At 38.1% G+C, this 27,359-nt stretch overlaps 1 protein-coding gene across 1 annotated transcript; it reads right to left on the bottom strand.

The window, feature by feature from the left end:
* Positions 1-3,187: 3,187 nt before the first annotated feature.
* BIRC3 (baculoviral IAP repeat containing 3) lies at positions 3,188-23,713 on the bottom strand. The gene is made up of 9 exons (XM_032167245.2): positions 23,626-23,713; positions 15,831-19,348; positions 15,628-15,727; positions 12,757-12,835; positions 11,632-11,680; positions 9,348-9,590; positions 4,708-4,962; positions 4,122-4,163; positions 3,188-4,014 (listed from the first exon to the last, which is right to left on the bottom strand). Exons 2-9 carry the CDS (start codon positions 16,678-16,680, stop codon positions 3,821-3,823), a joined length of 1,812 nt encoding a protein of 603 aa, XP_032023136.1. The 5' UTR covers positions 16,681-19,348; positions 23,626-23,713; the 3' UTR covers positions 3,188-3,820.
* Positions 23,714-27,359: the final 3,646 nt, after the last annotated feature.

Genomic DNA, 27,359 nt, shown 5'->3' with positions numbered 1-27,359 from the left:
AACAGACTATGGCATTAAAAACTGTAAATATAAATTGTGTTAAGTGTTGTGAAGAAAAAGAACAAAGGGTCTACTAAAGAGACTATCAAAGGGATATAATCTAGATGGGAGAAGTCAGAGAAAGACAGTTTGAGAAAGTAACATGGAGGCTGACACCTGAAGAATGAGTAGGAATTTGCCAGGGAAAGAATGAATGAAAGAAGATTCCAGTCAAAGATCCTGAAAGCAAAAAAGAGTTTGACATATTTAGAAACTGATGAAAACCAAGGTGGCTGAGAGACAGTGAGCAATGGGTAGAGTGGCAGAAAATAAAGTTGAAGACTATCAAGGGCCATGTTGACCTTAGCAGGAGCAGGAATATTGTGCAACTTGAAAAAATACCTGTTATTTGCACAGTACAAACTCTGCAAATGAGACCTTGCCTAAATCTTGACTCAAGATTTAGAAGTGGGCATGGTTTTTTGGTTTTGTTCTGTTTTTTGTTTTTTTTTTCTCATCTTTTTTTTTTATATACTTTAAGTTTAGGGTACATGTGCACAATGTGCAAGTTTGTTACATATGTATACATGTGCCATGTTTGTTTTTTGAGATGGAGTTTCACCCCTGTTGCCCAGGCTGGAGTGCAATGGCGTGATCTCGGCTCACCATAACGTCTGCCTCCTGGGTTCAAGCAATTCTCCTGCCTCAGCCTCCCCAGTAGCTGGGATTACAGGCATGTGCCACCACGCCCAGCTAATTTTTTGTATTTTTAGTAGAGACGGGGTTTCTCCATGTTGGTCAGGCTGTCTTGAACTCCCTACCTCAGGTGATCTGCCCACCTTGGCCTCCCAAAGTTCTGGGATTACAGGCGTGAGTCACCACATCCGACCAGGAGTGGGTGTAGTTTTTAAGATACTGAGTAATACTGACCCACTGATCCTTTTTGTTTCAACGGTACTTGTATTGCTTTTAAAATAGTGAATCTCTTAAGCATCACATCTGTTTTGCCTGAAATTTTCTTTCTTTTTAATTATTTATTAAGACACGGTCTTACTATGTTGCCCAGACTGGTCTCGAGCTCCTAGACTCAAACGATCCACCTGCCTTGGACTCCCAAAGTGCTGGGATTACAGGTGTGAACCACTGCATCTGGTCTTGAATTTTCTTAGTAACATACATAGTGTCTACTGTGATGTGCAAGACAACAAAAGGAGGTGACATCTTCACCAATAGGAACTGAATATGGTTAAATTACATTGCCTGTGACCACAAAGGAACTTAATGTCTAATGGCCTCAAGCGATATAAGGAAATTAAGAGAAAGTTTAGATGGAAGCTATAATGAGCATGGCTGAAGTATGAAATTAAGCCTGCTGCAAAGTCCTGTATGATCACACTTAATATATTGAGGTTTAAACCCAATGACTGAAGACCAGGTTGGCTGGTAGGTGGGGTTGGAGGCAATCAAATGGATCAATGCATGTCAAGCACCTGAAAACATCTGACATTTGGTCAGCAAATAGAGCTACCATTATTATCTATGGTGATTTATTTTTTCCAAAACAAAATGTCAGAGTAACACTTAGGGAAATAACATATTTGAATAAATGGGTTGGTTATAATAGCTATTTATTACCAAAATGAGAAATAAAAGTTTTACAGTGAGATGACAAAGTTCAAATATTATCTGTAGTATACAAGAACTAGATAAAAAAAAAAAAAACACGTTGCAAAAAGGGTGCCTACTATTTAAACATCCTATACCTGAGTTACAAATCACCTAAGCACAATTACAAATAATTCAGCCTAGCACCCATGCAGGACACTAGCTAGCATGTGGGTAGCCAGCAGAGCCTCTAAGCAGAGGCAAAATCAATTGCATCTCAAGGAAATAGTCTCCCAGCATCAGAATGAAGAGATGGATTCTTTCCTCCCCTCACTTGGTCCCTAATTGTTCTCTTTACAACTCTAGCAGATGTTGGGGCTCAGAAAACCCAAAGTGAAGGCCTCAGAAGCAAAGTTTTTCTCTGATGTTATCCTGTCCTCCTGTCTCAGCCTCATTCTCCCTGAAGGCAAGCCATAGAAATTAGAATTCCTCTTCCCCAAGGTAGGTCATAGAAACTGGAACCAGCTTTCCACAATGCCAGACTTACATCTTAAAGATAGTACTCTAATCTTTCCTCACCTAACTATGTAAGAGCTGGCCATAAATAAATTCTCTGACCTACCTTGTTTGATAGCAGGTTATAAGATCCCCATTCCCATACAGGCCCTGCCCTATATCCAGGCGGAAGGAATGCTGCACAGAGACCAAGAAGAATCTGAACAGAGAGGCCTTGCTGGGTCCCCAACCTGTGTCTATTCCCATTAGATCATATCCTTCTTTCCAATCACTATTCTTCAGGGCTGTCCATTCATTATTAAACCTAAGCGTAAAAATGCACAGTTTCCCCTGTAATTTTGGATCTTCATTATGAAGGCTCTCCGGTCATGTAAATCTGTGATTAAATAAATTTGTTAAGTTTTTCTCTTGTTAACCTGTCTTTTGTTATAGGATTGTCAGCTGTGACCCTTATGAAGGGGTCTTTCCCTTCTGCCCTTACAGAGCCATCTGCCCCTATACAGACATCTAGAACTGGTTTAGATGACTAGCCTTTGCCTGTCTTCCCCTGAGCATTCCCTATTACAGTCTTACTTCTGCTCTTAAAGACCTAATACCTCTATAAGAAACAAAGGAGAGAGTTATGACTTGGACGTGTTGAGTACCAATAACATAATGCAGAGGGGGACATTTTGTTGCACTGATAATATGAAACAGATTTATTTACCAGAACAACCTGTTGGTCCCAAGCGTTGCTAACCAGTGTACTTTCTAAGTTTCAGAATTAATACCAAAGAGATAAGAATAAAACTCAGACCTTCTTCCAATAGGTGGGCCTGGCATGAGACTTCTTGAATGAATCAATAGACAAATGAATAAACAAACTTACTAAAGGGACTGTTTGATTCTTGTCTCAGGCATTCCATAAAATCCTATAGATTTTATGATGTGTTGACCCCGTGTTCTACAAGTGTCAATGAAGAAGCATCTTATGGGAAGGAGTATAAACTGTAGTTCAATATTTGAGGGGCTTTAAGGAGGTATGGAAAGAGTCTGGGAGTGACTAAACTATCCAATGTCATCGAAATAAAGCAATGAAGAATAAGAGTAATTTTTGTTGCTTTATTAAATTTTTTCTCACAGAATTCTTTATAAAAACACCATGTCCCTAAAATGTCATTCAACATATATGCACACCTTCGATGTATAGGACACTGATCAAAAAAGACAGAGAAATGTGTCCCTGGTGTTTTGTTTTTGTTCTGTTTGTTTTTAAAGGCAGGGTCTCAGTATGCTGCCCAGGATGGATTCAAACTCCTGGGCTCAAGTAATCCTCCTGCCTCAGCCTGGGACTACAGGCACATACAACCACACCTGGCTTCATGTTCCCGGTATTAATACAATGCCAAAATATTTAAAATTCTGAAAGGTAAACTCAAATATCTTAAGTTTTACTTCACTTACAATTTCAATAATGCTGAAATTTTGATTGAATATTGTGTTTGTAGTGCTGTCTCTTTTTTGTTCATAAGAACAAAAGCCTATCATTCTCTTAGTTTCTAAAAAATATATGTTCATATGGTTTAGATACATATAGTCATATAAATATATTACACAAAACAATGTTTTTTTGAGTTGTAAATAAATAAAAATTTTAAGGAAACCAAATCAAGATAAAAGTTGAAGTTATAATACATTTAATAAATTAATTCTAAAGTTTAGACAATGTTTTCGTTCTTCTTCATGAAAGAAATGTACGAACTGTACCCTTGATTGTGCTCCTACAAATAGGACACTTTCTTAAAGAAGGAGCACAATCTTTGCATACTACTAGATGACCACAAGGAATAAACACTATGGACACTTCTTTGTCCATACACACTTTACATGTTCTTTCTTCTTGTAGTCTCCGCAATTGTTCTTCCACTGGTAGATCTAGAAAGAGAAAAGAATTTTTAATAAAAGGCAATTTGCTTCTTCAATGAAAAACTAAGATGATAAAGACAATGTTTTCTATTGATTTAAAATATTAATACTATTACCTGAAACATCTTCTGTGGGAATATATTTTATGTCCTGTTGCACTAAGGGAGAAAAAGAAAAAGCATTACTATGACAAGTAAGGTTAATATTTAGCTACAGAATATATTTTAAAAATGAACACTTTAGACTTTAGCCAAATACTCATGTCAAGGCAACAGAAGTCTTTAATCTTTTTGTGTAATTAATAGCTATAAATTAGATTGGTTTTTTTTTTTTTTTGAGACAGAGTCTGTCACCCAGGCTGGAGTGCAGTGGCACAATCACAGCTCATGGCAGCCTCTACCTCTCAGGCTTAAGCCATCCTCCCACCTCACCCTCTTGAGTAGCTGGGATTACCAGGCATATACCGTCACAAATAATTTTTTAAAAAAATTTTTGTAGTGATGGGGTCTTGCCATGTTGTCCAGTCTGGTCTCAAACTCCTGGGCTCAAGCAATCCACCTGCCTCAGCCTCCCAAGGTGTTAGGATTATAGGCATGAGTCACCACATTCAGCCTGAATTATTTTCAATAATCATAATTTATTAATAAGAGCGTATTTTCAATTGACTTAGAAAATTTTAAAAAATAATTTTCTACCACTCACCAAATAAATGCTCATATAACACAGCGTCAGCTTCTTGCAGAGAGTTTCTGAATACAGTGGCTGCAATATTTCCTTTTACTAAAATCGTATCAATCAATTCTCTTGCTTGTAAAGATGTCTGTGTCTTCTGTTTAATAACATCATGTTCTTGTTCATTAATAATTCTGGCAGTTAGTAGACTATCCAGGATTGGAATTACACAAGTCAAATGTTGAAAAAGTGCCTTCCTATTCTTCCGGATTAGTAATAAATCATCTTTATAAAAAAGAAAACAAGCATAAACATGTTCAAACTCTGCTCACAAATTTCCTTCCAGTCCTATATATATAAAAGAATAAAAACTATCTTTAATTCGTAATCATTAAGGCATTGATGTTGATTGCTAGGTTTAGGGGTGTCTGATCTCCTGTGCTTAATAATAATGTTGTTATAATTATAATGCAGGGTGCAGTGGCACATGCCTGTAGCACCAGCTACTCAGGAGGCTGAGGCAGGAGGATCACTTGAGCCCTGGAGTCAGAGACGAGACTGGGCAACATAGCAATACTCTGTCTCAAAAAAATATAATAATAATGATAATAATAATAATAATAATAATAATAATGCTACTTATAGTAAGGACTAACATTTAGTGAGCACTCTGTTAAGAACTTTACATGCATTGATTCATTTCATCTTCACAACAGCTCTTTGAGGTAGGTCGTAATAGCCTCATTTAACAAATGAGAAAATGAAGCCACAGTGAGGAAAGTAAGTTGCCAAAGGACACCACAACTAACAAAAATCAAACTGAAGTAGTCTGGTGTCATATACTGTGCTTTCAATCATTTGGCAATACTGCTAAGCCTTTAACCAAATGAAACTTAGAACCCATTAAAACTGATGTTTCAATTCAATCTAGTCAAATTGGGGAAAGACAAAATCAAGAGAATTAAAACAATTTTTTCTTAAAGTATCATTCTTCCATAAAATTTCTTTTATTATTTATTTATTCATTTTTAAAATGGAGTCTTGCTCTGTCGCCCAGGCTGGAGTGCAGTGGTGCAATCTCAGCTCACTGCAACCTCTGCCTCCCAGGTTCAAGCTATTTTTGTGCCTGAGCCTCCTGAGTGGTTGGGATTACAGGCATGTGCCACTACACCCAGCTAATTTTTTGTAGTTTTAGTAGAGATGAGGTTTCACCATGTTGGCCAGCCTGGTCTTGAACTCCTGGCCTCAAGTGATCTGCCCACCCCAGTCTCCAAAAGTGCTGGGATTACAGGTGTGGGCCATTATGTCTGGCCATAAAATTTCTTTAAAATTCCATTTTAAGTTGAAATTTTAATTATTTCCAGAAATTAGACATATTGCCATTACCTAAATATTTTATAGTAAGCAGGGAAAGGCAGTAACAGCATTTTGAATAATAAACCCTATTTTTCAACGACTACCTTCTTGTCCTACAAGATATCATCTAATTCTCCTTCAAGACCTAGATTTTGTATCCATCGGTAAAACATTTTATATTTTAAAACTGCAATTTTTTTATCTCTTTGAAATATAACTTATGAATCTAAGTTTATTAATTTCCATGTAGCTTACCATAATCCATAAAGCTGTTTCTAAAAAATAACTAATGACAGAGGCTGAGCTATCCGAAGAATTGTTTTGGGAGAGAGGATTGTTAGATTTCAGATACACTGACTTTGTCAAGTGATAGGACTCATAAAAAGAACTATTTAAGAAAGAATAAAAAATGGAAAAAAGAAAACATCAAAAATCAAAAACAACAACCAGAAAATAAAGATGGTGCTTAGTCAAAAAGACAAGGCTAAAGACATATTTTGAAAATAATTGAAGCTCTGAGAATAAATGAGATAAAGGGTCAGGAGCTAGAATAGTGTCTGGCACAAAGTTAATGCTCCAGAAATATCTGTTGAACAAATGAACAACCAAGCCGTAGTTCTACAATTTAAAGAGTAGGAATGAAAAGTAATAGTGAGAGGGGTAGAAGACATAAAACTTAATATATTTTGTTAAATTATCTATATTAGCAAATTAGGGATATATTAGAAAATAAAAATACAAACTTGGTGTTGAAGTATACTAGTTTTTCAACCTAAGATTTATTTTTGTAATTATACGTAACCTAATATAATGCATTCTCTGAAATTCTTAAGATTTCTAAAATTTAATTGCTAGTAACTGAGAAAAAGTCTCATTTCAAAGTTGTAGACTATATTCTGGTTTGTAAGTTCAGAAGACTTGAGTATACCTTTGAAGCATATTATTATTTTTCTTTTTGCTTTTATTTATTTATTTATTTTTTAGACAGAGTCTCACTCTGTCACCCAGGCTGGAGTGCAGTGGCATATGACCATAGCTCATTGCAGCCTCAACCTCCCTGGGCTCAAGTGGTCCTCCCACCTCAGCCTCCTAAGTAGCTGGGACTACAGACACATGCCACCACACCCTGCTAATTTTTATATTTTTTTATATAGACAGGGTTTTGCTATGTTGCCCAGGCTGGTCTCGAACTCCTGGGCTTAAGCAATCTGTCTGCCTCAGCCTCCCAAAGTGCTGTGATTACAGGTGTGAGCCACCACACTCAGCCATATTATTATTTTATTCTGGGGAAAAAAAATATCTTAAATTGCCTCTTTATTTATATCCCTACTGTTCTTGGGAAACTATAACATAATCATTAACCTAAATGTGTTTTCATTCACTCACTCAGAACATAGACTACATGCAGGCACCATACTATGTAGTAGAGATACATATAATGGTGAGGCAGAAACGCTAAGGGCTCTTTTTGACAATGTAAATTATTATATATTGTTGACTTGAAGTCATTTCTGGAGACTTTTCTGATCGTCTTTGAAAGAAATATAAATATTTTATAAGTGGATAGTTTTAGATTTTATGGAGCCTCTCAACGGTTGTGGAGATAAGTGTTCTCTTCTTTGAGCAATTGTTGGCTGATGACAAATGGCTACCACTAAGAAGGCTACAGGAAGGACATACTTGCCTAATCTTCACAGAGAAAAGAGAACTTGATGAAGCTGGGCAAAGGTTAACTGTGACTGTATTGCTGCTACACTAGTGGTTTATAGACTGAGTAATTCACACTTTGGTGAATGTATGATGCTATATCACTATGGTCTGATAGGTTTGTCTGGGTTGGGTCAGAAAACAAATCCATCCTCATGGGCAGGGTTGGATTTATCCCTAAATGAAGTGGACAATCTGACTGTCAATCATCCTGTGAAGAAATAGATCCCAGATGGCCTTGGACAAGGATAAGGAGAAATCTTTGTTCTCCTTCTGAGCTTTATGAATATTTTGGGGCCTGAGTTTTGATAAAGGAAAACATTATTGGGACATTCCTAGTGACTTGTGTAAACTTGCCAAAGCTACACAGAGATGAACCAGAAGCTAGGCAGAGAGATTTATGAGGATGAGCCTGGGGGCACTAAGAGAGGCCACATCTAGCTGCAGCTGTAAATCGACATTTGTGATATAATTCCCTTCTGTTTTCCTTAAGTCTCCAGTAAGAGCTTGTTAAAAGTTGCAGTCTGTTTTCAGCTGTGTTGAAGGGACTTATAGGTCTGGTCCATGCTTGGGAAAGGAGAGATCAGCATTTCTTCTTGTCTAGGACAGAATGATGATAGCAGTCAAAACAGCCAGATGAGAATGGATGTGCCCAGAAGAGTTTTTGTGAAGGGCAATAGAGAGCATAGTAGTGGATAAGGTTAGTATGGAAGGACATGAGCAACTTATCCTAAGAGATTGTGAAACAGTATCCTAGGACTTGCCTAAATAATCGACAGATGCTCTGAAAGACTCAGTTCTTGTGTGGACAGGTAGGGGACTTAATAGTAATTTGTGGATTAATGTATAGTCACAGGCTAAGACATGCTTTTATGCTACTGTTAAAATTAATAACTGTCCAGCCAGGCACAGTGGCTCATGCCTGTAATCCCAGCACTTCGGGAGGCCGAGGCGGGCTGATCACTTGAGGTCAGGAGTTCGAGACCAGTGTGGCCAACATGGAGAACTCTCTTCTCTACTAAAAATACAAAAATTAGCCTAGCATGGTGGCAGGTGCCTGTAGTCCCAGCTAAGGGAAAGAGGCACGAGAATTGCTTGAACCCAGGAGGCAGAAGTTGCAGTGAGTTGAGATCATGCCACTGCACTCCAGCGTGGGTGACAGAGTAAGACTCTGTCTCAAAAAAAAAAAAAAATTAATAATTGTCGCTGATCCCACCCTGATTTACTCCAAAGGGGAGTGAGCAACTAGCCTGGGATTAAAAATGTGCCATGATGCAACAAGGATTCCATTTTTAAAGCGTTAAGAAAAGAAAAACATGCCATGAATGTATAATTGGACACAACGTCAGCTATCCACAGAAAAAAATATGAGTTAAGGAAAAACAGGAAAAATACTTTTGTACATCATATATTTTTGACTTGTGAGCAACTCAAATATATTTGAATATGAATAAATTTTTCAGTATTTGAATTTAGAATACTAAACATGAAAAAAATCCGACTGGATTGAGTATATTTTCAGATATACTAGATGAGTATATTTTCCATAACGTATAGACTGATATCAAATGCTTATGAAAATGGACTGTATTAATAAATCTACATACTTGATTCTTTTTCCTCAGTTGCTCTTTCTCTCTCCTCTTCCCTTATTTCATCTTCTGCATTGAGTAAATCTAACACAAGATCATGGACGAGTCTATAATTCTCTCCGGTTGCTAGGATTTTTCTCTGAACTGTCTGTTTTACCAGGCTTCTACTAAAGCCCATTTCTACGGCAGCATTAACCACAGGAGTATTCATCATGATTGCATCTTCTGAACGGTCTTCTCCAGGTTCAAAACGAATAACTATACAGAACAAAGAATTTAACACATATCAGGATAGCCTGTATATTTCTTAAAAATCGAAATTTGAAATGAAATCAAAAATTGAAAGTTTTTATAATATTAAAAATGTAAAACCAACAAAATGTATAGGCAGTATTTTATATGAACATTGTTAAATTTAAAATGATATACACATTCAGTCATCAAAATAACAACTTGGAATATTGTAGTTAGATGCAAAATACACATTACCTGTCATAACTGGATATACACATGTGAGCAGGAGAAGGAAACAGAATGGCAGGGATTACCTCCTAGTAGAATTGAGATTATTTTTCCCTATGTTGAATGAACAAATGAGCTTTCAATCAAGAATAATTCACATATTTTTCAGAGAGGCTATTGTTATACAATATTGCTTCCTTGGAGTTCATTCTCAACAGTGCAATCAGAGTGACTTTTTAAAAACACAAATATGATGTGTCACACTTCTTAAATTCCATCGACAATTCCATTGCTCTTAGGATAAAATCCAAAATATAAGTGTCTTACAAAGTCTCATACAATCTGAACCCTGTTCACCTCTTCAGCCTCATCTCTTGCCACTGAATCATTCACATTCTGCACTCTAGCCCAGAAGTCACAAACTGATGGCTCTAGTGTCAATTCTGCCTATAGTGCTGACCACTCATACAGCTGGCCTGCTTCCCTCATTTATCTCTTAGCAACTCCTGCTTCTGGTCATATAGAAATTTGTTCAGTTCTTCAAAGGTGCCTATTCTCCTTTGTCACTTCGGTCTTTCATATGCTGTTCCCTCTGCCTGGAATACTCTTTTCTTCCATTTGTCACTCGGTTAACTCCTCCTCTTCCCTTGGATTTTCTGCTAAGACAAATACTTCCTTGGGAAAGCCTTTTCTGACCCTCCAAGTCTGGGTTAATTGTCCTATATGCACTCTCATATTACACTTTACTTTTGCTGCCATATCCCTTTCTCCTGTCTGTGTATTTGTCTGTTTCCCATAGATACATGAGACCAGGAGTTATGTTTATCCTGTTCTCTATTTCTTTTTTTTTCTTTTTTATTATTTTACTTTAAGTTTTAGGGTACATGTACACAATGTGCAGGTTTGTTACATATGTATACATGTGCCATGTTGGTGTGCTGCACACATTAACTCATCATTTACATTAGGTGTATCTCCTAATGCTGTCCCTCCCCCCTCCCCCCACCCCACAACAGGCCCTGGTGTGTAATGTTCCCCTTCCTGTGTCCAAGTGCTCTCATTGTTCAATTTCCACCTATGAGTGAGAACATGCAGTGTTTGGTTTTCTGTCCTTGCGATAGTTTGCTCAGAATGATGGTTTCCAGCTTCATCCATGTCCCTAAAAAGGACAGGAACTCATCCTTTTTTATGGCTGCATAGTATTCCATGGTGTATATGTGCCACATTTTTTAAATCTAGTGTATCATTGATGGACATTTGGGTTGGTTCTATCCTGTTCTCTATGCTTTCCTCAGAACAGGCGATATACAATATACAATAAATATATACTGAATTGAATTGAACATGAGATAATGGAGTAGAGGAGCTTGTACAAATATTAGCTCTATCGCATTTTAGGTGTAAGGTGATGTACAAGTCATTTAACCTTTCTGAGCCTCAGGGTCCCTATTTAAAAAGGCGACTAACATGTTCTATCCTTTCCCTTTCACAGAAAGAATATGTGAGCAATCTAATATCATAGTACATCTGTTCCCACACTGGCCCAAGAACAACGGTTAGGCTGGATGTATGTAGTTTGTTAAAACTATACATGTCTGAGCCCCACCTTTAGATACTCAGATTTAATTCAGTAGGTCTGAAGTAGAAACCGGAAATCTGTCATATTTTTTAAAGTTCTCTAGGCAACTCTGATATGCATTGAAGTTTGAAAAATATCAACACAGTATATTTGAAAATGCATTCATTGTAAATTATAAATCAATATAAAGGTACATTACTATTATCAACTTTCAAATGACTCTATTTAAATGCATTCATTATTATCCATTGTACTTACTTGATGACTCTGCATTTTCATCTCCTGGGCTGTCTGATGTGGATAGCAGCTGCAGAAAAAAAAAATATATATATATGTAAATTAAAATATAAATCTTATCTTACCCATTGCAATGAAAATGACCCAACAGACATATTTTATTCAATTTGTTGCAAACTACTTGCTTACTGGCAAAATAATTTTTTAACCAAAAGCAATATTTCATTTATATTTGATAGTTATTCCCTAGGCCATAAAATAATAGAGTTTCAGTGTGTGTATATAATAACAAATAAAACCCATTTTCATTAAGGCAGGAAAAGGACTATACCTTTTCAATAATCCATGTGACAATCAATTTTCCTTTCATCCACAGGTCCTACCTACCCTGGGTCATCCTTTGGGATAAGTTGGACCCTATAACAGTTTCATTGCTCATGGCTAGGATGGGTTTGACCATCAAACTATTACTTAAGTTATTTGCTTTCCCAAGAAGGTTAGAAAAAGCAATAAAATTCTCTTTCTCAGATCTTTTGAAGGAAAATTTATATAGTAAAACTGTTAAATACTACTATCCCAGTCATTTTTTCTCAGACAGTTTGATTTATTGCAACTTGATTGAAAAACATCACAAGTGTCATTATCAGGAGACTACCATTTATGGATCTATTTTTCTCCAAAGAATAATACTTTCTAAAATCATGTCAGATTTGATAAGAAAAAGAAAATGTATGGCCGGGCGCGGTGGCTCACGCTTGTAATCCCAGCACTTTGGGAGGCTGAGGCGGGCGGATCACGAGGTCAGGAGATTGAGACCACGGTGAAACCCTGTCTCTACTAAAAATACAAAAAAATTAGCCGGGCGTGGTGGTGGGCGCCTGTAGTCCCAGCTACTTGGAGAGGCTGAGGCAGGAGAATGGCGTGAACCCGGGAGGCGGAGCTTGCAGTGAGCCGAGATTGCGCCACTGCACTCCAGCCTGGGCGACAGAGCGAGACTCCGTCTCAAAAAAAAAAAAAAAAAGAAAGAAAAAGAAAATGTATTTCTAAAACAACTCTTGTCTTTTCACTAAAATAGCACTCTCTGTAATTATCAGAAAGCAATTTCTCTGATGGCAACCAATATTTAAAAAAAAGAACTTTCCCTACCTGTTCAAGTAGATGAGGGTAACTGGCTTGAACTTGACGGATGAACTCCTGTCCTTTAATTCTTATCAAGTACTCACACCTAAAATGTAAAGAAAATAAAATTTGAGGGTTTATTTATACAAGTGAAATGAAAATGCAATAACATAAATTTCTCATCTCTAGGTGTTTATTCCATTTCAAATCTGGTTGTTTGCCCCAAATCACAGAATCATTTAAGATCATTTATTCTAAACTTAATGTTAGAAGAATAAATACATCCTAGCCTACTGGGAACTGATTCTATTGCATTGCTTTCAACAAAAACTTTTTTTTCTAAAACTAACCCATAAGTATCTTATGATAGGATTCAAATTTTTTGTGTGAATTTTTAATTGTTTTGTAAGATGCTTCTCATGACAGTTAACATTTTTCATACAGGTTGAATGTTTTACAAAATTAATATTTTTATATTTGCCAAGATATATTATGCTTCTGCTAATTTTTTTTTTTTAGACAGAGTCTTGCTCTGTCACCCAGGCTGGAGTGCAGTGGGATGATCTCAGTTCACTGTAACCTCTGCCTCCTAGGTTCAAGTGGTTCTGGTGCCTCAGCCTCCTGAGTAGCTGAGCTTGCAGGTGCCTGCCACCATGCCCAGCTAATTTTTGCATTTTTAGTGGAGATGGGGCTTTACCATGTTGCCATACTGGTCTCGAACTCCTGACCTCAAGTGATCCTCCTGCCTCAGCCTTCCAAAGTGCTAGGATTACAAGCATGAGCCACTGCACCCGACCACTTCAGCTAATTTTGAAAAGCACTAAAGGTTTATCTTAATTTGGGCAGGACTCATCCAGCCATTTGTAGACTGGATATTTCAAGTGAGTATAAACATACATATAATCAAGTTACTCTTAATATATTGTGAAGTATAAATATTTCAAATGAGTATAAACATACATATAACCAATTTACTATTCATTTAACATATAGGGAATGGTCAGAGATATTGCAGTGAAAGGCAGGTTGATATAAGCAAGAGGAAGGTGATTACTAGTAATCTACCAAGGCTCAAGTGGACAACGGTCAAGAGCCTCTCAGTCTACTGAGGTCAAGTAAGGCCATCTCTCCTCAGAGCTCTTAGCTACTCTCTTCAACTCTTCTAAGATTCTTAAAAACACACTGATGTTGGCCGGGCATGGTAGCACCTCAAACTCTTGAGGTCAGGAGTTTGAGACCAGCCTGGACAACATGGTGAAACTCCATCTCTACTAAAAATACAAAAATTAGCTGGGCATGCTAGCGTGCACCTGTAGTCCCAGCTACTAGCGAGGCTGAGGCATAAGAATTGCCTGAACCCAAGAGGCGGAGGTTGCAGTGAGCTGAGATCACACCACTGCACTCCAACCTGGGCAACAGAGCCAGGCTCCATCTCAAAAAGAAAAAAAGAAAAAAAAGTAATCAAAATAAGTTAAGATGCCACATTTATTAATCAATATTAACCCATTTCCCATTTAGAAAAAAAACAGTGCAGCTTGTTGCCAGTGCAGTATTCTCAGGGCAAATGGGAAATGGGTTGAATAATAGCAAAAGTTTTGACCATGAAAAAATGTAATTGTAGGCCACATGATTTCGATGAAAAAGGAGAATGTAAAAAAATGTCTTTTTGAAGCTGATATTTTAGTTAGTACATTAAGTTTCTTACCCACAAGATAAAAACCCACACTTGCAAGCTGATCAGGATTAACTAGAACACTAGGTGGCCATTAAAGAATCAAAAGGGTAACACATCACATTAAAATGCTGCATGGCAATTAAAACAGATGAGATGAGTCTATACTTACCCTGACCACCCAATTTAATATTGTAACCTGCCTGGCATTTCTAAACTCCTCTTCGTTCTTTTTATTGATTGTACTTATTTTCCAACATGCTATAGAACTTTTTTTTTTTTTTGAGACGGAGTCTCACTCTGTCGCCCAGGCTGGAGTGCAGTGGCGCTATCTCGGCTCACTGCAAGCTCCGCCTCCCGGGTTCACGCCATTCTCCTGCCTCAGCCTCTCTGAGTAGCTGGGACTACAGGCGCCCGCCACCACGCCCGGCTAATTTTTTGTATTTTTAGTAGAGACGGGGTTTCACCATGGTCTCGATCTCCTGACCTCGTGATCCGCCCGCCTCAGCCTCCCAAAGTGCTGGGATTACAAGCGTGAGCCACTGCGCCCGGCCTCTCATGCTATAGAACTTATTCAAGTTTTTATTAGTTGTCTGTTCTCTCCTGCTATAATACAAACTTAGGAGACCAGGGGTCTTTGTTTTGTTCAACTGATTTTATGCACCCAGAACAATGCCTGGCAATAGGTGATCAATTATTATTGAATACTGAATGAATGGAAATATATCCAAGACATATATTGACTGAAAAAACTTCAGAACTAAATATAATATTTAATTTCTGTAAAATTGTGTACATTTATTTCTATATGTATATGTATTTATTTCTATATGTATATGTATTATATACATTTATTTCTATATGTCTGGAGGGATGTTCACTAAAATGGTAACCATGCTCATCCTTAGGTGGTAAGATTTCTGGACATTTTAATTTTCCTTCTCTGTGCTTTTCTACAATGTGTGACTTTGTTTTTATAATGAGCATGTATTATTTAAATATATATATTTCTTTAAAAATTAAACAAAAATCCCCAAATCTATTTCTTCGTTGTATTAAGTCCATCAAAACTTTTGAAGTAAGTATTTTGCTGAGTAATCCATCCTAAACTTATTCACAAATATATATTTGGAACAGAGTAAAGTAACAACTGATTTCAGGTAAACACATATACGCAATCTCATGATAATCACAAGAATTTGCAAAGAGAATTTCAAAACAATTACCTTGGAAACCACTTGGCATGTTCCACCCATGGATCATCTCCAGATTCCCAACACCTGAGTCCACCATCACAGCAAAAGCATTTGACATCATCACTGTTACCTAAAATTAATTTTAGACCAAAACTTATGAATACACATAATTTGCCCACTAAAATGTATAAAATAAAATATATTTTTTTTAATTAGCAGATTCAGTTTCTTACCGACATAATAAAAACCCGCACTTGCAAGCTGCTCAGGATTAACTAGAACACTAGAGGGCCAGTTAAAGAATGTTTTAAAGCGGGCTGCATGTGTCTGCATGCTCAGATTAGAAACTGTGTATCTTGAAGTGTCTTGAAGCTGATTTTCTATAAATGGGCATTTGGGAAAATGTCTCAGGTGTTCTGACATAGCATTATCCTTCGGTTCCCAATTGCTCAATTTTCCACCACAGGCAAAGCAAGCCACTCTGTCTCCAGGTCCTATGTAGTAAAAGCCTGCTTTTGCCAGATCTGTTGGCGACAGAAAAGTCAATGGCCACATCTGAAAAGTAAGTAATCTGGCATTTTCGTTATTCATTGCACAGTTGTAGGAACTTCTCATCAAGGCAGAAAAATCTTGATTTGCTCTGGAGTTTACGGGATTTGATGGAAAGCTTGAATAAGAGCCACTGAAATATCCACTGTTTTCTGTACCCGGAAATACTGAGTGTGTGGAATTTGTTACTGAAGAAGGAAAAGGCTGAGAGGTAGCTTCCAAGTTGTTAACTGAATTTAGACTCTGAACGAATCTGCAGCTAGGATACAACTTTTTATGCTTTTCAATAGGACTGTCTCCTCTTTTCCAGTTATCCAGCATCAGGCCACAACAGAAGCATTTGACCTTATCATTCACACCAGTGTAATAGAAACCAGCACGAGCGAGACTCCTTTCTGAGACGGGAACCCCAGCAGGAAAAGTGGAATACGTAGACATTCGGTACAGTTCACATGACAAGTCGTATTTCAGTTCAAACGTGTTGGCGCTTTTCATCAAATTTGATAAGAATATGCTATTTTCTACTATGTTCATAATGAAATGAATGGGGAAGAAAAGGGACTAGCCTTTCTCTGGGGAGGTAGTTTTGTGCATGGCTTTGCTTTTATTAGTTTTAATACTAGGCTGAAAAGCCAAAATGAAAATTTTTTTATCATTTTTATTTCTATGCATTTAGAGTTTCAACATGGAGATTCTAAATCCTATACTGATACATTTTAAGGAAGAAATACACAATTGCACCTTTGTATAATCTTTATACATACAATGTAAACATGATGCTACAGAGTAAGCTGTGTTGAAAATTAAAACCCTTCACAGAAGAGTAATGTGTATTAAGCCATCAGGATGCCATTTAATGGCAGGCATCTCCACAGGTAGGTCAACTTCTCTAGGCTACTAGAATGTTTCAGTTGCATTCAATCAACCTGAAGATGTAATGTGTGACTCATGAAGCTTCTTTTCATGGTGGAAAGCTCTGCTCTCAAGTGTTTCACAGCAAAAATATTCAGAATATGTTTATTTTGCTTTTTGGAAATTGTGAAATTTAGTGGCCAGGAAAAAAAAAGCGCAAGACCTATCTCAAAGGAGGAAAAGAATACATTACCATATTTCACTGATTCTAAGATGGCTATTTTAAAACTTCTGTTATCAAGAAGTATTTTATAATTAATGGCATATCATATTTTAGTTAGCAGCACTTTTATTTCTTAGAGGTATATAAAATAACGGTACGGTTTACAATTGAAGACATTTTGAATTCAGTGAAATATGATATATCCCCAATTTTTCTCCAATGAGTCATTTTTTTCTTTCTACAATCCTTCTAATAAGGAGAACAAAACAATCTAAAATTTTTCTCCAAATAAAGAGCTTTACTAGTAACAGGACTGGCTAACACATCTTAAAACCTGGTTTCGATATTAATTAAATAATAGTTATTTCCCATAGATCATCAGGAATATGATTGCTTAAGCATAATGATACTATTAGATCTTACACAATTAAATATTCTATTTAAAATAAATCATCAGAGATTAACATGTTTGTTCATTTGGTCCTTTGGACTCAGCTTCATGCTGTTGAAGCAACTCAATGTTGACTTTTTTTATTCTAATAGTATACTTGGCTAGAACATGGAAATGTCCTCTGTAATTATGGTAGACAACAGGTGCTGCAAACAGAGACTCTGCCCAAACTACCAATAACAAAACTGAACTTCATTGCTATATTCAGGTTACTTCTGGAAAAACAGAATCATGATATATATTTCATTCCCTTGGTTAAAAATGTTCTTAAGATAATTTAGATATGGCTGTAAACTAAGACCTTTCAAAGATTTTAAATTTTTTGTCCCCCTCAAAGAACTAACATTGTAGAGTTATTCAACTTATCACCTACTGAAAACATTTTTGAACTTTTGTTTTTCTAAATGTTTCTGAAGCCAACATCAAATCTACTCTGATAGTGGATTTATTTTTTAAAGCAGTCAAAAGTTACCAAATGCCATCTATAGGTTAAGATGGATAATCAAATTACATCAATGTAGTTTTGGTCAGAAATCATTTCAGGGATAGCATACTTTGAACCAGAATTTATCGTGACAAAAATATATAATAAATTTACCATTTCAACAGCGGACACCTTGTCCAAATTCAGAATGTCTCAATTATGACTTACTAGCCATTAGTAAAGAGGTTCTGAGTCAATAATACTAGGAATGACCAATAAGCAAGTCATTGTGGCTTTTTTTTTTTTTTTTTTTAACCAGTGATTTGCAACCATGGTTTCCTGGATCTCACAGATGTTGGGCTTTTCGACTGCAGACTTCAATGCTTTGTTTCCAGGTGGCAGGAGAAACATCACATCTCATTACCAATAATTATTTCCCTCAAAGGTAAGTAATTGTATCTAACGTCAATATTCCTTTCCCTGGCCAAAAATTTTACACATTGTTAAAAAAAATCTTCTTTGTATTCATCACTATCTTTATATTAATTTTCTAAGTTTCTTCATTTCCTAAAATATAACCTTCAACCATCATTCTTATCCTCATTATTCTCAGAGATAACAGCCCATTTAAACAAACTTTTGGACTTTTAAAATATCAATGGCCTTGTAAAAAACTGGATAATTTCTTGACCAATCATCAGATTTATCTTTTTACTTCCTCTAAATTTGTTGCACCTATCAAAAAGCTTTGTTCTTGATTTTTCTTTGTCACTGTAGAAGTATTTTAATGTGTCAAAGCTTTCATCTGCATGTTTCTTTAATTTGCAGTGGATTGATTATTAGCTCTTTGTTCGAAATAACTCATTTTAAAATCTTTCCCAAACACAGGTACTGTTTCTATTCTATATAATGGGAGAATACGCCAGTAGGAGATTGCCTGGCCAACTCTGAAAAAAACGCTTTAACAATATGCCCCAGCTAGAATCACTTCTCCTTTACTTCCACAAATCAAATTCAGAATCTAACTCATTATAGTTATACCTTATATAACTTGATCATGTTTATAAAATTAACATTCTTTGGATAGTAAAACACCAGTTAATACTTAATTTGTTTACCCATGCACAAAACTACCTCCCGAGATTAGACTAAGTCCCTTTAAGGATTTTAGGTCTCCATTTTGGGATGTTTTGATTTACAGAAGAAATTGAAAAAAAAAATCTAGAAGAAGTCGTTTTTCTCCTTTGTAAACCTGTTCAAAAACAAACAAACAAAAAGACAGTTTTAAAAGTCAAACAATTCATGGATGGAACACAATGACTTTTTAAGAAAACATTTTCTCCAAAATAGAGCACTAGTAATTACTGATTGTTTACCATTTATCAGGTGCTTTACTGGGCACTGTAGAGGCCAAAAAGAGATAAAAAACAGAGGTCTCTGCCTGATGCAGTGGCTCACGCCTGTAATCCCAGCACTTTGGGAGGCCAAGGCAAGTGGATCACTTGAGGTCAGGAGTTCGAAACCAGCCTGGCCAACATGGTGAAACCCCATCTCTACTAAAAATACAAAAATTAGCTGGGTGTGGTGGTGCGTGCCTGTAATCCCAGCTACTCAGGAGGCTGAGGCAGGAGAATCGTTTGAGCCTGGGAGGTGGAGGTTGCAGTGGGCCGAAATAGCGCCACCGCACTGCAACCTGGGTGACACAACAAGACTCCGTCTCAAAAATAAAATAAAATAAAACCCAGAGGTTTCAAACTGGAAGACATATTATGTTTGGCTTACATAGAATTGCATTATAGTACTTTACTAATTTCTTATTTTTATTTTGAAATTTATTTACACTTAGAGAAAACTTACAAAAATAATAGTTTCTGCATACTCTGCACTTAGCTTCCCCAAAGCTAACATCTTACTTAATTACACTGCAATTAAAGAAACCAGAAAATTCACACTGCACCATGCTGTGGATTAATCTGCATGCCTCATTTGAATTTAATCCAGTTTCCAAATCCATTTTTTTCTTGGACCACAGTATTTTTAAATCTTACCATTAATTGCCAACATGTTGAAATGTAAGAGACTTCCCATCACATTCTAGATTCCAAGCTTCTCTTGAAAAATCAAAAGATCTAGCAACACTGGGCCTATAGTCCTGCAGGGCAGCAATCAGCTAGAGCTGAGTAGCAGCTGTGCCCTTTAGAGAGGGAACGTGTTCTCTTTGATTCCCTGACACTGGGACTGACTATTCTGGTAGTCTCCGCTAACAATAACAGTCTAGCAATAACAGACTGTTGCTATTTGTCATTGAACTGGCACTATTGTTTTTCTTACAGCAGAATTATGAGGAAAGTGAAATCAGTGTAACACATGTGTCTATCAACAGTAACAAAAATGAAAAGTAGAGGAAAAGGACATGTTTCGAGAAAAATAGGAGAACTTTTGTCTTTGTGGAAAGGAAGGATATTCCTTCATATCAAATATGTAAACAGAGTATGCTTTCATTTAAAAGAGACACCCCACAAGGCCTCATGCCATGGCTCACTCCTGTAATCCCAGCACTTTGGGAGGCCGAGGTAGATGGATTACTTGAGCCCAGGTGTTTGAGACCAGTCTCAAACTGGGTGACTTGGCAAAACACCATCTCTACAAAAAAACTCAAAAATTAGCCAGACATGGTGGCACATGCCTGTGGTCCCAGCTACTTGGGAGGCTGAGGCAGGAGGTTCACTTGAGCCCATGAGGCAGAGCTTGCAGTGTGAGACTGCATCACTGCACTCCAAACTGGGTGACAGAGCAAGACCCTGTCTCAAAAAAAAAAAAAGAGAGAGAGAGAGAGAGACACTCAGATTTTTTCGCATTTATATCACCTCCATTTGAGTTTGCAAACCCCTTACACAAATCTTATCCTAAAGAAGCTGTAGGTCATGTGTGGTGGCTCACGCCTGTAATCCCAGCACTTTGGGAGGCCAAAGAAAGCAGATGACTTGAGATCAGGAGTTCGAGATCAGGCTGGCCAACATGGTGAAACCCTGTCTCTACTAAAAACACACAAAAAAAGCATCAGGCATGGTGGCACACACCTGTAGTTCCAGCTACTCAGGAGACTGAAGCAGGAGAATCACATGAACCCGGGAGGTAGAGGTTGCAGTGAGCCAAGATCACGCCACTGCACTCCAGCAAGGGATATATATGTGGAAATTTAGGCAACAACTATACAATAAATATACAAAAATATGCCAAGATGTCAACCCTAGATCACTTCAACCTCTGTCCTAATCATTTCCAACACCTAGATGCAACCCTGCAGACTGGGACCAGCATCACTTAAGACTCCTTTGCCATCCCTTAGCAATTCCTTTCAGACCCGCTCAGCTCCCTAGCCCATCGCCCTATGCACCTCTTCTAAACCTTCAACACCTTCCTCAGATTTCTCCACTGCACTCCATGTCATTTTCAGTCAATTGCTTTGCCTTCTGTTTCTCAGAGAAAAGAGACATCATTGAGCAGGAACCTTCTCACATTCTCATATCCAAGCCGTTTTGGCTCACAACCTACTTGCTGCCTCAGTTAAAGACTTGTCCCCTTATGGGATCCTACACTCTCCTACTGCCTCAGAAATCTTGTTCTTAATCCCATCCCCTCACTGCTTCAACTCTCATTCCTCTCACTCTCGACTGGCCCTTTTCCTTTCACATAAATGTGCTTAAATCTATCTCAACTTTCAAATGAAAGAAATTTTTATAATTCTCTTTCGGCCGGGTGTGGTGGCTCATGCCTGTAATCCCAGCACTTCAGGAGGCTGAGGCGAGTGGATCACGAGGTCAGGAGATCAAGACCATCCTGGCTAACATGGTGAAATCCCGTCTCTACTAAAAAAAAATAAAAAAAATTAGCCGGGCATGGTGGCAGGCACTTGTAGTCCCAGCTACTCAGGAGGCTGAGGCAGGAGAATCGCTTGAACCCAGGAGGTGGAGGTTGCAGTAAGCCGAGACTGCGCCACTGCACTCCAGCCTGGGTGACAGAGTGAGACTCCGTCTCAAAAAACAAAAAAATCCTCTTTCAACCCCACTTTCCACTCTAGCAACTACTCTGTATCGCCCCTTCCCTTCACAGCCAAGCAAACTGGAGGTGTGTGTATGGTTAATGTCTCCATTTTCCCTCTCCCATTTACTCATTAAGTGAGCATCACTTAAAACTGCTTTCGGTACTAATAACACCAATGGCTTTTTGCTAAAACCAATGGAAATGTTTGCATCTGACACTGGGACACACTTCCTCTTAGAAATGTCCCATTCCCTGGGCTTCTCTGATACCAAGCTCTTGGGATTTGTCTTTCATTTCTAGTGGTTCCTTCTCAGATTGGCTCAGTCCCCAGCCTCTCCTCTTCTGACTCTTTCGTTTAACCTACCAAGAAGGCAACCTCCCCAGTCCCAGGGCTGTTGGGCATCCCTACTCTTTGGGCATGCAGCACATCCATTTCTCTGACACTGGAGAGCAAATGTACTTTTTCTTTCTGCCTCCCCCTAGACAGTAAGCTCTTTTAGAATGGCAACTATTAATATGTATCGTCTCTGTACCTGCCCTCCCACTCATAGCATCTGCAGAGCTTGGCATATAGGGTAGACACGAAGACTTCCCGTTGAAGAAGTAAATGTTAGCAAACGTGACTGAGCCCCGAGTGACCACAGTACTTCTATCGATTTTACATTAATGACCACAGAGTCAGCTCAGTGATTGATTAGTATCAGGCTTTGGAGTCAGACATCTGGGGTGCCCAATACCAAACAGTCCGGTAACCAGAAGCATGACCTTGCACAAGTAAATCTCCAAGAGCCTCAGTTTCCTCATTGTCAAATGGAGATAATTATGGTACCTGCTTCTTAAGATTATGATAATTAAACATGAAAAATACATGTAAAGTCTTCAGAGAGAAACCAAGCATATAGCAGGCAAAAGTACTTAATGTTAGCAATAAATAATAGTAAATAAAGTCAATATTTAATATTATTGTTACGTTAGCATCAGGTACATGCCTTCGACAATGTATTGATCAGAGTAAGAGCACTACGAGGTTTCCATGCTGATCACCAGGAAGACAACCAAAACCTGCAGTCTTCCTACCACCGCTTGGAAACATGCCTCCATTTGCTCATTAAACATTTTACTTCCTTCCTGTGCCAGAGTTCTGCGTTAGGCTCTGTCCTGAAATTTATTTGGCACCTGCAAAGGCCCAGTGAAAACTCTTGGCAACCGAATCAAAATGCCACAGCTTCACAATTCCACTGGCTCACTCCAAACGTAAAATAGAAATTGAGCACCTGGAACCTATCTAGAGCCTGTCTTTGGTCCCTGGTGTTTGATAACTGCGCCCCACCCACTGACTCTTAACCTCTGCAGCGCCCCGGGCTCTAGCCCTAAGCGCCCCTCGGCCAGCCGCTGGCACACCTCTTACCCCAGGGGAGTGGCGCGCGCGCGCGCGCGCACACACACACACACACACACACACGCACACCAGCCTTCCTTGCCCACCTGCTGCACAGAGGCCGACGACGCATGCACCAGCAAGGACAAGCACAGTCTTTTCAAGCGACACCTGTCGCCCGGCCTGTTCCGTGCCAGAGGGCGCGAGTCTCACGCTGTCTTTTAAATGCGTCACCCAAATCCCCACCCCTATCCGTACCAGGCGTTCCGCACTCCTCCCAGTGGTTTGCATGTGCACTGGTGCTTTCCTTTTAGGACTTAGGGGAACTCCAGCGGTAATAACCACACACACTTCCTCTTAATCAGTGGCCTGGCAAACCCACTCGGGGATTTCCATGACCCAAAAGCATGACTCTTAACCGTGGCATATCTGCTTGGCATTTACTGAAAGACATTTGCTTCACTGCTCGTGGGTCAGAGGAAATCTTGATGACAACCCATATAGAGAGGACGATCATTGCTCAGCCTGCCTGGAAAAGGTCAATATGCCCTGTTCTGCACCCTCCATCCGCCATACACTTTACACGTAAAAAAGGTTAGGTTTTTCAATCTTCTGCTATAGCTGCAGAAGTCCGGCATTTAAAAAAAAGATCGAAACTTTGTGAAATCTTTCTATTTATTTGTACTTTTTGTTCTGATCAAGAAAGTAAGAGGTGAAAGGAAATGTAGGGGTATGTGGAAAAAAAAATCCTGCAGTTCTCCTTTGCAGTTTATTTTTACCATTTTAAAGATTGAAATTGCTTTATTAATTTTCTGTATTGAAATACTTTTTGTTTGGTTTGGTGAGTTTTTTTTTTTTTTTAATAAGTAGGGTGGAGTTGGCTACCTAAAAAAAATCCCTCCTTTATAGCCTTTGATCTCGCAGGGCAGGTTTCTGAGTTGCAGTGCCATGCTGGTGGAAACCTGACATCTTTGAGTCCAACTGCACTGCCATATTTTCCTCAACGTTCTCTAAGTCGTAAATTTAAACAACTTTATCTAAGAGCCATCCATACCAGGGTAACAGATGGATTTAGAGAGCTCATCTGATTTTCTATCTTCCAGTAGATCAAAGACAATTAGCAACCAGAGGTAGAGCCCATAAAGATTATTTGGGACTTCATCATTCTGTGGAAACAGCATCCAGTGCATTCTGCACACAATTGGACTGAGCTGAGGCATCTTCTGGTTTAGGTGGACTTGGCTGTCCATAGCAGCTGAAGTTCCAGCTGGAATTATTTCAGAAAGACTAAGTGTATTTATCATATGGAGATTTTAATCCACATTTGAGTCTGCTTCAATCAAGACTTTCTAAGCCATTTTCAACTCACTCCTGAGATTATTGAAAATAATCTGTGGGCCTTTCACATTTTTGATTATGTACTCACCAGAAGAATTTCGAAAAGCTCTGCATTCCCTTGCCCATTTTTAACTTAACATTAAAACATAAAGCTCTTGTACATGTCAAGAATCTACAAAATGTAAACATAGATATTTTCGGAAAAAATTGATGGAGCACTCTTTTAAATGTGTTTGATGGATCCTAATACCATAGTAATTTGACATACATGATCATCCATGAAGCAATTATCAGGTCATCTTTAATAACTGAAAATATTTTATCATTGCCTTTTGTCATTGAACATTCCAATTCCCCTACAGAATGTTAATACATGTTTATACTGAACATCTTTTATGATTTCTCTGTCACATATCTCTGAAACAAATACATATTAGAACTTGAAATCTATTTTTTTCTCTGGGATCATAAGGATCTAAATGTTAAAAAAAAAAAAATTCCTCTTTGACCAGGCATGGTGGCTCATGCCTATAATACCAGCACTTTGGGAGGTGAAGGTGGGTGGATCATCTGAGGTCAGGAGTTCGAGACCAGCCTGGCCAACATGGTGAAATCTCATCTCTCCTAAAAATACAAAAATGAGCCAGGTGTGGTGGTGCACGCCTGTAGTCCCAGCTACTTGGGAGGCTGAGGCACAAGAATCACTTGAACCTGGGAGGCAGAGGTTGCAATGAGTCAAGATAGTGCCACTGCACTCCAGCCTGGAACAGAGCGAGACTCTATCTCAAAAAAAAAAAAAAAAAAATCCTCTTTGATTACATTATCATCGATCTTGTTTTCATTACTTTTAAAGCATAATTGGTCAAGATAATATAAAAATATTGTAAATGTTAATAACTGTATTACAAATACAATTTAAGGGGGTGGCAGCTTGTATTTTAAGCAAGTTTTTCAAGTGTGCAGTCATGAATATTACCTATAGCTATAACATGTTAGGGTTCAGCACAGATTCTGTTCCTTTTTTTTGTTTCTACAGATATAAATGTTGTAAACCCTATTTCACAGAAATAAGTAGATAAGTAGATAGGCCCAGAAGAAACATTATTATGGCAATTTTTTCACAATTTAAAAAATATATTTTATATTCCAAAAATCATTTAGTGATCTCTAATCGAAATATGTAATTATTTATCAGTAGACAACTCAATTTTGTTGAAATTGGTGGTTTAGAAACCATTGAACTTTTGGTACCCAGATAGAGTTGACAGAGTTAGCAAATTAAAACAGAGAACAACCAGTTAAATTTTGATTTAATATAAACAATGAATGCATTTCTAGTATAAGAATGTATTGTGCAATATTTGGTACCTAGCTATACTAATAAATTATTCATTAGTTATCTGAAATTTAGATTCAATTTGGTGTTCTGTATTTTACCTGGCAACTCTATACCCAGATATTAGAGTCATTCATTTTCTCAACACTAATACCGATCGATTATTTCAAATCATCCAGGAGGTTTCTACACCCAGAGAAATATACCATTTTAAAACTCATGATAGGTGAGAGGTGAGCCTCTCTTTTAAGAGAAGACAGAGAACCATTGTGAAAAGGGAGATGAGAAGACAAAACAACCCTGGCAACCTTCACAGTTCTTGTTTTCAAGCAGATCAGTTTTAGGAGAAGCTACATATGGAAGTTGAGGGTCAGACTATTAATTCCTTAAAACTATTTGAGCTCCCCCCTCCTTGTTGGTAAGTCTTTGTAAACACCCAGGGGCACACTTACCCCAGTTTAAAGACTATGGCTGGCCAGGCACATTGGCTCACACCTGTAATCCCAGCACTTTGGGAGGACGAGGTGTGTGGATCACCGGAGGTCAGGAGTTCGAGACCAGCCTGGTCAACATGGCAAAACCCCATCTCTACTAAAAGTACAAAGATTAGCGGGGTGTGGTGGCAGATGCCTGTAATCCCAGCTACTCAGGAGGCTGAGGCAGCAGAATTGCTTGAACCCGGGGAGGCAGACGTTACAGTGAGCTGAGATCTCACTACTGCACTCCAGCCTGGGAGACAGAGCAAGAATCCATTGCCAAAAAATAAAAATAAATAAAGACCATGGCTTAAGAAATCCCTGAATTGACTGAGTCCCACGTTTTTCAAACTGGTCATGAGAGCTAGGGTCAGGCCTACTAGGTTGGAAGCAAATTAACATGTCTCCTTTGCAACATTTTGCACAATTTAAAAAAAAATGGTTTCCCTAGATAAATGTGTATGGGCAAGCACTGTATGTATTTGTTCACTGCATTATTCTAGTACTAGTAGATTGTCTGCTCAAAGGTGCTCAGTAAACCTTTGTTTACTGACTAACAAAAATGGAGCCAATCTATCCAAACTATCCACTTGGGCTTTCTCTATTCTAAACCTGCATCCACATCTTTAATAGTGTAACGTACCTTGCATTTTCTTTCTAACTCTTTGTATATCTCACATACTTTGTAACA

This window comes from Hylobates moloch, unplaced genomic scaffold, assembly GCF_009828535.3.
Source record: "Hylobates moloch isolate HMO894 unplaced genomic scaffold, HMol_V3 SCAFFOLD_11, whole genome shotgun sequence".
Classification (NCBI taxonomy): Eukaryota; Metazoa; Chordata; class Mammalia; order Primates; family Hylobatidae; genus Hylobates; species Hylobates moloch.
This window is presented reverse-complemented; position numbering and strand designations above follow the sequence as displayed.

Excerpts from the sequence above, each read along its gene's own strand:
- BIRC3 (XM_032167245.2), bottom strand. The coding sequence starts at position 16,680 with ATGAACATAGTAGAAAATAGCATATTCTTATCAAATTTGATGAAAAGC. Across the intron at positions 12,836-15,627 it reads CATGCCAAGTGGTTTCCAAG|GTGTGAGTACTTGATAAGAA; the intron begins GTAATTGTTTTG and ends TTTACATTTTAG. Across the intron at positions 4,164-4,707 it reads GTTATATGAGCATTTATTTG|TGCAACAGGACATAAAATAT; the intron begins GTGAGTGGTAGA and ends TTTCTCCCTTAG.